At 34.0% G+C, this 13,235-nt stretch overlaps 2 protein-coding genes across 2 annotated transcripts; both read right to left on the bottom strand.

The window, feature by feature from the left end:
- Positions 1-3,363: 3,363 nt before the first annotated feature.
- On the bottom strand, positions 3,364-3,795 carry LOC112101056 (probable F-box protein At1g30780). Its single transcript, XM_024190962.1, has one exon. The coding sequence runs from the start codon at positions 3,793-3,795 to the stop codon at positions 3,364-3,366; it is 432 nt and encodes a 143-aa protein (XP_024046730.1).
- A 1,774-nt stretch (positions 3,796-5,569) lies between these two features.
- Positions 5,570-12,838, bottom strand: LOC18051278 (subtilisin-like protease SBT2.3). The gene is made up of 10 exons (XM_006448735.2): positions 12,155-12,838; positions 11,371-11,524; positions 10,662-11,059; positions 10,091-10,186; positions 9,783-9,855; positions 8,948-9,230; positions 7,571-7,896; positions 6,905-7,175; positions 6,520-6,801; positions 5,570-6,251 (listed from the first exon to the last, which is right to left on the bottom strand). Exons 1-10 carry the CDS (start codon positions 12,415-12,417, stop codon positions 5,821-5,823), a joined length of 2,577 nt encoding a protein of 858 aa, XP_006448798.1. The 5' UTR covers positions 12,418-12,838; the 3' UTR covers positions 5,570-5,820.
- Between the last annotated feature and the right edge of the window lie 397 nt (positions 12,839-13,235).

The raw sequence follows: 13,235 nt of genomic DNA, 5'->3' as shown, positions 1-13,235 counted from the left end.
CAACTGTGGTACCGTGCTATAATTGCACCCAACCGTTAAATTCTCATTTATTTAAGTGGATCCCACTCATTTGAGTGGATCTAACGGCTGGTGCAACTGTGGCACAGTACTACAGTTGTACTGTAGCCTGACCCCGATAAATGACACATGAATGTCATACTTGGATCATTGTTATCATTATTTCAAATCAAATTACTATCCTTTTATATGGTAGTATCAAAATATAATTAAATAAAATTTATATTTTTTTAAAATGGAAACCCCATTTTTTTGGGACTAGGAATTCTTATTTTTTATTTTTTATTTTTTGGAAAAGGCACAGTGAAATGCGCCCTTTTTTTCCCTCTTGCAACAAGTATGGTCGGTGGAATGTAACAAAAAAGCAATGGTGCACGTCAATTCTTTTTTTTTCTTTCCTTTTCAAACACGGTACAAATTTATTATATATTTACTATATAAATAAAAAATTATTATTCAACTATTTATATAATAAAATATTTATTATATCTTTATTATTTTATCAAAATTTTATTTTAAAATTATATTTATTATATACTATTAATTTTTATTATAAAAATTTAAATTTTTTTACGCGTACCTCAACACTAAATAAAACTGTAAAATGATTGGATTTTGAGATCATGAATTGAGGATCCATCATAATACAACACATACATCCAACAAGCCATTCTTTTGAAAAATTGGGCCCGTCTTTATTCAAAGGTGCGAGACAAGGCAAGCCCAAATTTGGGCGGATACTGTACAGTCTGTACAGGCATATGGATCCATACGAAAAAATGTAATTATATAAAATCAAGAACTAATGCTGCGTTTGATTGTCAGTAATCGAAATGGACTGTGATCTCATTATTGTATTTATTTTATCTTGAAATTAAAATCGGAATGAGTTACATTATAATAAATTATGAGTTAGATTGTAATCAATTATTTAAAAATACTTAATGAATTATTATCATAATTATTATTTTATATTTTAATTATAGTGATTATTTATTCAAAAAATATTATTGTTAATAATTATTGTCAATGATATGTTAGTATATTAATTAATTGTAAAAATTTTAATTAATTAATTATACTAATTATATTAATTATTATTATAAAAACATATTAATTATTGTGATTATTTATTCAAAAACTATAATTATTAATATATTATTAACTAATATATTAATATATTGTTAATAATATATTAATTAATAGTAATAATTATATTAATAATTATATTAATAATTATTAAAATTGTATATTAATTAATAAATTATAATTATTAATATATTATTGTTAATAATATATTAATATATTAATTAATAGTAACAATTATATTAATTAATAATAATATATGAACTAAATATATTAATTATTGTGATTCTTTATTCAAAAACTATAATTATTAATAATTATTGTTAATATTATTATAATTAATTAATTAATTATAATAATATATTAATTAATTATCAATGAGGATAATATGGGTATTTTTTATTTTGGAGAGGGCAAAATAGTCAATATAGGGAATAGGAGACTTATTCACACCTCTCCCTTGGAAATAAGTCTCTCATTCCTCATTTCCAAGTTGTGGTGGACTCCACGATTCTAATTCCAATTTTCGACTCTATTTTGCGAAATAAATACTGTCAATAATTCTGATTTCAGATTCTGATTCCCTAATTCGGGAAGTAAACGCAACATAAGATTATGGTTAAATGAGTTGATATATAAATGCAACAAATTTGTATAATAACTGCAATTATGAGAGGCCAAACATAAAATCTTAAATTTCGGTGAAATCTCGTGGTTTGACATCAGTCGGTCAACCACTCTAACCACAAACACATAAACCTCAACTCAACGAAAAATTTTAGAATACATCTATTGTGTCGTGTCACCCATACAATAAGTAAATAATGTCATGACATATGTGCATTTATTTTGTAAACTATCATGCAAGTAATGGTTGTATTAAACTCAATTACACATGTCATGCATGCATTAATTAGTTGTAATACAATAAACGCATTCTAAAATTTCTCCGACTCAACAAGTAGGTTCGTAGTAGAAACTCCCATGAAACTCATGAACACCAACGACCATGCAGCCAACTTTTCAATCCACACTTTCTGCGTTCTTACATTCCTTTCCGCCCTGTATAAAAACGAACACAATTGAGACCAATCATCACATATGAATAATCCTCATTAATCATTAATCAAACCCGATCAACACCCATGGCTTCTAGATATTCTTCCTCTTCAACCCTCGTTCACTTCCTCATAATAGCTTCAATCTTCCTCCACCCTTTCAACTCGTGCTCAGCTCATAACCGCCGCATGCTGGCCCTTCAAGAGCCATCAAGAACGCTGCAGTTCGGTTCAGACGACGGCGCACCACCACCACCAGAGGGGGATGCCGTATTACTAACAGTTCCTATATATTCTGAAGAACCAACATTGATATCGAGCCCGCAAGTGCCGCAGGAGCAGCAGCTTGCGGCCAACATTACTCCCAGTTTTTTCCCATTGCCTGGCATTGGCTTGCCTTCTCTTCCAAATTTCCCTCCTTTTCCATTCATTCCCTCTTTGCCTTTTGCCCCTGGATTCGATCCTCTTCCAGCAGCTGACTCTGTCCCTCCTCCCCCAATTACTGAGCCATAAAAACTAATATTACTCATTAATTGCAGGGTTCAATTAATCATTAGCAACATGGTGCTACAATGTATAAGGATAATTTAATGCTTTAATTTGTACTGTTGTTGTTGTTGTTGTTCTTATTATTATTATTAACCGAGTATTTCTTTGATTTTCTCTTTTAAGTGACTAGTACTTGGGCGGGTGGTGAATCAAGAACTTGTAGTCTTCAGTGTGTTTTCTTACAGTGTACTTTTTTTTTTTATTTTGATTGTCATATCAATAAAAGGTTAATCATAACACTTTATAATCTTAATAAATAATTATCGTGTGTGTGTGCACAACAAGACCTGTTTTAATTTATCACGTATACATGTACATCCACCAATCAATCATCACAAGGATAATTAGGCACTATTAATATTTCAATCATAGCTTCATAGGCATAATGAATATAATAACAAAGAGAGCATATAAATTAAATATACCTTAAAAAGAACATTAGATTTTCCCATACATATTACTTTAAACTAGAAGTAAAGATACATGATGTTATTACATCATTACATTCCATGCAACCTTGCACGAGAACATGAAACGGGAATATATCATTTCTTATTTTCTTAAAAGAGGGAAGAGGAGATAAATAAAATCAAAACACACATGCAATTAGCTAGGAGAGAAAAGCACACAAGGAACAAATGAAACTCAATAGTTAAGCAGGTGGAGAAAAGGGAAAAGGAGGGAAAGGAGGCAAAGGAAAATCAGGAAGTGGAGGAATGTTGGGGATATCAAATGGTGGGGGAAAGTTAGGGATATCAAATGGAGGAGGAAATGGAAATGGGAATGGGAATGGAGGAAGTGGTACAAATGGCATATCCGGTATATTTGGAAATGGTGGCAAGTCCTTCATTTCATTCACCGGCTGCTTCATACCCTTAGCCTTATGTTGATCATTATCGTTATTATTCTCATTGAAACTGATTGAATTCGTCACCTTCTTTCCTTCACTATGATGATCACCATCATTTAATGGTTTCTGCAGTGGGCGAGAATCCACTCGAGCTACAAATGTTGTCGTGTAAATGATCAAGCTCAAAATGAAGATGATGTTGAAGGCTGATGAACGGGAAGCTTGAGAAGCCATGGCTGCTGAAACTTTGAAGGAGATGTGAATTAATTGCGTAAAGTGTAGAAGCCAACTCGGTTTTATATGGGGAGAAAATTTATTACTGCATTAAATGGATTCTGTGTGTTTGTGTCTCATTGATCTTGATGGCCGTGCCGGATTGAGAGACTTAAAAGGGAACACCAAAACGGGCAGAAGTTTCAGTGCATTATATAAGCATAGGAACCACCTCATCTTAATTCATAATTTATTAACGTTATAAACCAAGTAAAATGAGCCCGAAGCAACTTAAAATTGTGAAACGTGTGTGCATGACATGAATTCACAATCGCATGTGTCTAACATGCCTGACTGTGAAGTTTGAGCCAGCACAAGAACTCGGGCATTTAAGCAATGGCCTGTTGCAGTTTTGCTACGCAACATTTCTAGATAAGCTGATAATGGTGTGCTATATTATAGGCACACATTGCAAGCAAGAAAATTAAATGCATGCGGATCGATCAATAATTTTTGTTGCATTAGGATGCTTTGTCTTGACATTATTGATATGTCTTAGCAGCTCCAATTACTCAAATAATTGCATTTTGAGCTTGGCGAATATTAAACTTAATTTATTTATCTTTCTTAACAATTACTACCGATCGAGAAAATTTTAATATACTTTCGTTCGTTGTAAAACAATCATTTAATTAAGGATTATATATATATATATATCTACGTTCTATTAATTTATTGTAATTACTAGTAGCTAACCCATTTGACATCTTTCAAATTCATAGTATATTTAACAAAACTTTATTACATTGTTGTTTAGATAACATGGTGCTTACCGAATACAACACATTTCATTCTGTTTTTTTGGTGGCATATAAATATTGACTATCTTTAGGATTTTGTTGCATTTAAGTAAATTATTAATTATCTTTTAATAAAATTGTGTTCAACATGAAACATCACGTGATTTAGTCAAAATAATAGCCATTAAGACTTAAATCTAAGGACTCGGGCTACCTCAAAAGTACTCAATATTCTTTACACTATTGGTATGTAATTTAATATTGAGTATCTTTATGGATTTTGTTGCATATAAAGTGAATTACTAATTAATTTTTCATCAAATCACGTTTCACAATAGCCATTCAGGCTAAAATTGGAGAAAAAAGAAATGGGCCTACCTTGAAAGATAGTCAATGATTTTTATATTATTGGATATAAATGTTGACTATGAATATATTATTGACATGTGAATATTAAATATTCGTAAATTTTTAATTATTTTTCTAAAATAGAAAGTTCAGAACTGCAAAACAAATCAACATGGAACATTGTAACATCTGGAGATAAACTCAATCTTGTAGCCATTGACAACTATAATCAAAGGATTCTGCATGACTTAAAAGATAGTCTGTGTTATTTTATTGGCATGTAAATGTCGACAATTTTTTATGTTGCTGACATGAAAATATAGAATATCCTTATATCTTGATAATTAATTATTGATAATTTTTATAAATTTCGTTGCATTTTAGTAAATTACTAATTTATGTAATAGGTAGGTCGTACATGAAGCCACAAGAATTTCTTGTAAGGTGCTCTAAATAAAGATTTATTCATAGAAATTTAAAATTGTAACAAGTACCCTCTAAGGTTTAGAAAATATACAAAATACCCATATGTCAAGACGTCAACTTACGCTGACTCCCTTGAAGTTGTGTAAATGCACTTCAATTCATATACTTTCAAATTAAGACAAATACCTTCCTCAATTTTTAGATGTTCATAAAACCCTGATAATTTAATAACCTCAAGTAACAAAGCTTTTCTGTTCTCGACGTAACTTTGCAGCTGCCCTTTATTTAACCTAAAATCTAGAGAGAAAGAGAGAGCTCAAAGACAGATAAGTTATCAATTATTTATCGCGGAATTTACATTACATTACAAACAGCTACATTCAACATTTACAGAAGAATGAATGAAATAATCGGCACAGATTTAAGACGAGCAACCAAGCAAACAAAACAAAAAGCATACTTTCTAAAATGCTCAGCTATTAGTAGTCGCATTGTACGACAGTCTGGCTACGACTGACAATGGAATGTTCACAATGTGCCCTTGATTTCCAAACAATCCAATCCTTCCAAAGCTGGCAGCTGTGCCACTCGTGGTTGCATTGAAGAAGACATTCAAGACCTGCTTCTCGCCACTGGCAATTGAGAAATGAGTCGGAGAAACCTTCATGGAAACCCCATAAGGAGCGCTCCAACCAACACTGTAAGTTTCATTGCCGGCAATGTTGGTCAATGTCCTTTGGACTGTCCTTGATTGATTCAGCCGTGCAATCGTAATCGAGGGCAAGTTCAAGTCAGCACCACTGATGGTACTGTTATATGCCCAACAGTTTTGACCGGTGTAGTTCAACACCACCGGACTTGAACCATTGATGCCGCAGAGAAATGACATATAATCATTGTAACCTGCAACAATCATCAAGCAACTAACATTAGGATAAAAAATCAACAGAAGGCTTTAGATCCTATTTATGAGCACTAGAGACTGACAACACAAAAATGTGATGATTCGAGACAATTACAAAGAACTAATATGGCCGGCAAATGACATTTTTTTGCAACAAGGAAGAAAAACATTTGGGGGAAGAAAAAATTACAGGCTGGTACATGGTTAATAACAAAAAGGGAGTTTGTACCATCAACCCCAACTAGTGAGGATAGGCTTATGACTTACTGGCATCAAAAATTAGACCCGGATCTAGTGAAGCAGTTGCATTTACAAAACCACTGCCCATGTCAAATGGCGTTGCAGGTGACTGGTTTTCATCTGGTTTGGCATAAGCACGCTGAGCCATTATTGGCCCACCATTCTTGTCATATAAAGTAGCAGATGTGGAAAGTGCAGATGCAATAGCTGAAGGACTAAAACTGGGAAACTTTTGCTTAATTAGTGCAGCAAGTCCGGCAATATGAGGAGCAGCCATGCTAGTCCCAGACATCATCGCGAAGCTCTCACCTGGAAGTTTTAAGTTTACAGAAAATTATATAAGACGCATTTTACTACTACGTACTGTCAAGTTTTGAACCTATATAAAATAATTATTGACAGGCATGAATACCTTGGAATTCAACTGAGTCTGTACCAAGAGAACTCCAAGCAGCCCAAATGGAATTTCCAGGAGCCACCAAGTTGGGCTTCATTATGTCAGCATCATCAAGGAAACTGTCCTCTGGATCTGGTCCCCTAGCAGAGTAATACATAATCTTTGGAGCAGAGTTACTGAAGTTTGCTTTTAACCCACCCAAAATGCATGCAACTGCACCAAATTTAATTATCTTCTTTGTAACTTCATCTCTCTCCAAAGAAGAATTGTAGTATTGCAGTAAAATCTGCAGAACAGACCATGAAAGTTTAACGATTATGACACACAGAGAGTGGGTATGTATGATTGTGGCAGAGAGAGAGAGTGAGGATGTACAAAAGTAGTACGAAAGAGAAAATTCACTCCCAAAACGTAGTCTAATTTGAGCCATGTCGACTGAAATTTTTTAAACGAACTACATAAAATGCCCAATAAGTGGCATGAACTGGAGGACCTTAGGTCTGTAAACAAAATGGCTAGTACCACCTAACGCCAAATGCTATGTTTTCTTTCAGAAAACAAGGGTTGAGGGCGCCCTACCATTTGTGATAGGTTAAAAAGTAAATAAATTAACTAATTAAAAAATAAAATCATAAAGTAAAACAATCAATGTTGTCTGCACAACAGACACAGAAACTGAACCTTGGAATCATCGGGGGATGGAATTATGATGCCTGGCATCTTCATAGGAGTTGGATTGAGCTGAAAACCAATAACAAAAGGATCCATGTAGAACACAATACCAGCTGCACTGAGGTTCTTTGCTGTTTCAAAGGCCTGTTTGATAGTAGAGAGCCCAAGAACAAACCGAATTGAGTAGCTACAAATCAAAAGATTTCCTTGGACCAAATCCTGATTGAAGTTACTGGAATCTTGGCATTCACCCACATACATATCATCGGTAGTTGTTGTGTTATTATTCAAAGCATGAAGTGCAGAAATCAATGTGTACATTTTATCAGTCCCCGCTGAACCCAAATAAAAAAAAAAAAAGGAGAAGGTATATTAGTTATCTTCGGTGATAAGAGGTAATAATTATAATGTTGTACCAAAACAAAATTGCATGCATTCACAGTTTTGTACATAATTTGTGATGTAAAGTTCAGACTATGTTGACATGATCAAAGGAATTAAAGAAAGGTATAATATTATATCAGATCAATATTGTACTACACAACTACTCCATCCACTGAAGGGCTCATTCATATGAAGCAAGCATTGGCACCCTGATACAACCACCATAAACTACATGGTGACTGCAAATACATAACGATCAAAAAAGGAGGGAGGGGATGGAGGGCACAAGAGTGTGTCGTGCCAAAAAAAAAAGTGTCATTATCATGGATCTCGAAAACATAAAAGTATTTTATATTGACATATCTAAAACTAGGTTATATCAGTGAGTAAATAGACAGAGAGCTTGATAACGTAAAGAAGAGGGGGGGGGGGGGGGGGAGCAGGAATTGATTAAATTAACAAAACAGTCACTGAAATGAAGTGCAATGAGGCTGGCACTGATATGGATATCAGACAAGAAAGCTGGGGGGGCACAAGAAGAAAATGCCAGTGTTTAGTGCAAATAAAAACCAATTACTTTCATGCCATTGTCATGCATCTTGAAGTTTTTTCCACGTACTTTCCTTTACTTAAGGAAAATAAAAAGCAATTATCAACCTTTTACCCACCGTTTGAAATTAAGATTTCTTACTGCTCAGCAGAACATGCAAATAAATTGCCTAAGTATCTCAAATTCTATTTCCTTTCTTCCCCTTTTTGCTTTCTCATGGTAAACCAAATTCAGTAGCTTCATCTGCTGTTCTACAATATAACATTGCAAGGCATTGATAGCTCACTCCATGGACCTTGATTTATTTAAAATTTTCCAATTATTTAGAAGCTGTTCAGATACCCATTGGCTAAACTCTCAAGCTTATACAACAAAGCAAGAACTTAAATTTATGAAGCATTCTTGTATGAAGGAAACAGAAGGATTAGGCATACTCTGAAAGTAAAACTTACGTGCAAGTCCAACGCCAGAAATTGTTAAACTGTTGCCTAAGATTATAGAGTTTGTGTAAATTCTATCATGAGAGGCAGCACCAACAGTGAATATCCATGGGCTGAAGGAAGACATGCTCTTAGGTGAAGGTCCAGTGTTTCCTGCTGCTTGCACAACAAAAATGCCAGCCTTTGCAGCTGATAGCAGGGCCATGTCAATTGGATTAAAGAAAGTTGCAATACCAGGAGGACGCCTGTTAGGAGTAATTGATAAGCTTATAATGTCAACTCCATCCTGAGCTGCCTGCAAACACAAAATGGACCAAGATTATAATTTTCTTTATTTGACAGGAAACAGAAACTGTGCTGTAGCAGTACAAAAGAGCACAAACAGCTAATGAAAGGATACTACTAAACTAAATGTGACAGCCCCAAAAGCAACACTAAATATCTGATTCCAAAACAAGCCGAATCATCTCAACAGACTAGATATTGCTCGGGAATCTGCATCAGCACTGGCAAACAATACCAGCAACAAAAAGTGCACTCATATCTGTTACAGTTCCATGGACTAAGGATATCAATAATGGTTCTCATATAGAATGGTTGTATCAGAGTGGATAATATCTCTACCAACAGGTTCTTTCTCTTCCCTATTAAGAAGCAAATATTTGTTCGCATAGGGTCCTGTTAAGAGTAATCTTCTGTTTCTGTATATGACTTTTTGATAATGAAAGATTGATATCTGTTCGAGAGAAACATGAACAATTTGCATCGCAGAACCTCCTTGAACAAAAATCAGTTCTAATAATACAAGAGATTGATAGAAAAAATAAATTGAACCAGTCATACATACCTGGTCTATGGCAGCGACCACATCTGCAGCAAAGCCCCCAAAGCTTTTGTACAATGCCTTGTAAACAGCAATACTGCAAAAGATGGGCGCTTAATAACATGTTAACCAACAAAACTTAAATAACAAATATAAAAGATTTACACATGAAATGATTCGATGTTGGTCTAGACAATGAAATGGCGTGCAGTGCACGATGATAATTCTCAGATTTGCTTTATGCATTTAACTCCAGCTGTAGTATTTTGTCAAACACATCAGACAATTTTAATAGGGAAAAAAAGAAAAGAAAATCTGGTATAGAAAATTACTGTGATCGAGGGGCCATCCCACTCGCATTTCCAAAATGATGCCCGGTTACTACCACTGGAATGCCATGATTTCCGGCAGCAACAGATGCTGTGTGCCTGTATTTATAAATTAGATCAATTTAGTTGCACTCTGAAGAACTGGATAACTGAATGAAATTGAATATTATAATTTGTAAATATGACAAATACCAGCAACAGAAAGAGTTGTAGACATCAAAAAAAATTTCTTAAGTGTTTCAACAAACTAATCATGGAAATTACAAAACCGAGTATCAAAATTCTTATTTATTTATTATTTATTTTTGCATTGTTTTCTTTAATGGATCATAAGGAAATGAACTCGATTTCTGAATTCAGTTTCATCCAGAAATCTCTATGTTGAGTACGTCCCAACTATTTTCTCACTGTCCAAGTCCTAATGCAGGCTTAAAGTGGTTATAATCTACAGAAATCTGATAATGTCTTGAACACATTTAACTAAAAGGAAAAATAGAAGCTTCTATAACTCTTTGAAAGCCACTACTGTAAAACTATAACTACTAACTATAAAGGAATGCAGAAACAAACTCACGAGCCATGGCCATCACCGTCAAATGGTGAAGCATAGTCCTGGCTTGAATTGAAAATTCCTCTAGTTATAGCAGATGCCGCAAAATGGCGAGCACCAATAAGCTTCCTGTTGCATGATCCAGATGGAAAATCCCGGGTAACCTCACAAATGCCAGAAAAGTGACTCGGGACTGGATAGGAGTGCTCAGATGCATCATCAGCAAAGCTGGGATGAGTTGGATCAATACCAGTATCAATAAAACCAATTACTACTCCTTCTCCAGCAGTTTCATATCCACCTTCTTGGATCCACGCTCCCTGTGGCAAACCCAAGAACTGTGGTGTATGTGTGGTTGCAGTTCTAACAGAAAAATCCGAAACCACATTTGCTACTTCTCTCCTTCTTGAAAGCTTCTCCGCCTTAGAAATTGATGAATAGGACAAGTTTATGAACTTTGTAAGTAAATTTCTACCCAAATATGAAAAAAAGTTTCAGTCACAAAAAAGTAACAGTTTCAGGGGACTTACGCTACTATTGTGCAACTATAACTGAACAATACAGAATTAATAATAAAAGATATAAAAAAATTATACTTCATAACATTGCAGGAAGAGAAGTAAAAAGGGAAAGGAATCTAGCAATGAGAGCATGCCAATACTTTTACCAGCATAATCATCATCATAACAACATAATAATGAATGCTAAAAATAAATATCAACTGATAATATACCTGTTGTGGTGTAACAAGCACAGAAAACCCATTAATCAAGTAGTGGTAGCTATAAAGCTTTAGATACTTCTCCCCCTTAAAAGCCCTCCTCAATATTGAATCATGAACTCTGGAAATATTATAACCAGACCGTGGATGGGATATTGAAACGTTCCTAAATGTAGGAATAGGAAGAATACACAAAAAGAATAATTGGTCAAATGAACTCTCTTTATTTAGTGTTTACCAAAAAACAAAAAAGACAAGTTGGAGATTAACCATTGTCTATTATAATTACTATTTTCAGGTGAATTATGCTCAAATAATTAAACAAGAGTATCTTAAATAATGAAAACTCACTGTTTCCCACTACGAATCCAAATATAATTCCACAATACATAGACCACTCATCATATAGATTTTCTTTTTAGAGGAAATACTAAAAAGAAAAACTGATATGATACATATATGCACGTTTCATGGTTTCGTGATAGATATTAGACAAGAACCCACAAAAAGGGACACGAGAGGACCCCATCACACACTTGGTCTACAATCATAAACAAACACTAATTCTTTTATCCAACAAAAACAATTTAAAAAAAAAAAAAAAGAACTCAAGAAAACTTATGCATACGACAAATTCTGTTCATCAAATCACCAACTGTTGAACCACTTATGTAATAAACTGAAAAGTAGTAAACAGCACAGTAATTACAAATAATACACAGCATTAAGAGCATTGGTTCAGTTATTAAGCCATTTAAATACAAGAAAAATGATAGTAATAGTGAAAATTCAGTACCTGAGATTGTTAAGCCTACTTAATCTACCAGAAGTTCCATTCTTTTTGTGAAAGCCGTGATTTTTATTTCCTCTTCTGAGCTCCTGAGCAAAGCGATGAACTGAAGGAGCTTGTTTAAGAGTAACAATGTACACAGCTGTAATTTCATCATCTGGTTCTGAATCATCCTGAGCCCGACAAAAACTAGTGAATACCAAAAACCCCAACAAAAGAACCACCACGAATAAACGCAGCCACCTGCAACTACGACAACTGCTCCCCATTTGCTGAAAATTCAAGGCCAAATCAAAAATCCCAAAAAACGAAAAAAGAAAAAATGAATAAAAAAAGGAAGGGTTTCAACAAAGCTCTGGCAGCCACGAGAAGAAAAACCCTTCTGCAGAAAGTGGAAACAAGCCGTGACTGCGAACTGAAAAAGCTAAAATGCCCATTAAACCTCAACAGGATATGAGCTGTACTGGCAATGGCTCAGTAAAAGCTGTGAAGCATTTTATTATTATTATTATTATTAATGAGAAACGAATGGAATAAGAAATCTTTCGCTTAAAGAGTGAAAGGGCAAGAGAGAGAGAGAATTAAATAGCTGGAGTGAAGTGGCATGGAGAATGAGCAACTTTCTTGGGCCGTGTGAATATGAACGTTTTGTTTAAACGAAGAGAAAAATTGTACAAAAGGATGACGAGAAAAAAAATGAACGTTTGCTTTTGGATTCTTCCACTTATTTTCGACTGTTGGGAGTCTTTGGAAACTTTTGCCGTCTTTTTCTTATCAATAATTCAATTTGTTCTTTTCCTATTATTGCAGCATATTGACGTTATTTTTACTTATTATTAATGAGAGAATCAAAATAATTCTGGTCATAAAAATATGTGCAAGCTCTTGGGCTTATCCCGATTACTTAGTAATATAAAAACAAAAAAACTTATGTCTTAATATGTTTTATTGTCATAACATGATGCTAGATATTCCAATCAATCATCACCTTGATGTTCTCTACATCGATGCTATAGAAGTCTTCATAATAGTATTTTATGAAGTTTTTTTTTTTAAAAAAAAAGAGAGGTTAACCTTACAAATAAAC

Source organism: Citrus clementina, unplaced genomic scaffold (assembly GCF_000493195.1).
Source record: "Citrus clementina cultivar Clemenules unplaced genomic scaffold, Citrus_clementina_v1.0 scaffold_2, whole genome shotgun sequence".
Lineage (NCBI taxonomy): Eukaryota > Viridiplantae > Streptophyta > Magnoliopsida > Sapindales > Rutaceae > Citrus > Citrus x clementina.
Note: the sequence above shows the minus strand (reverse complement) of the source record. Positions and strands in the feature narration are given on the sequence as shown.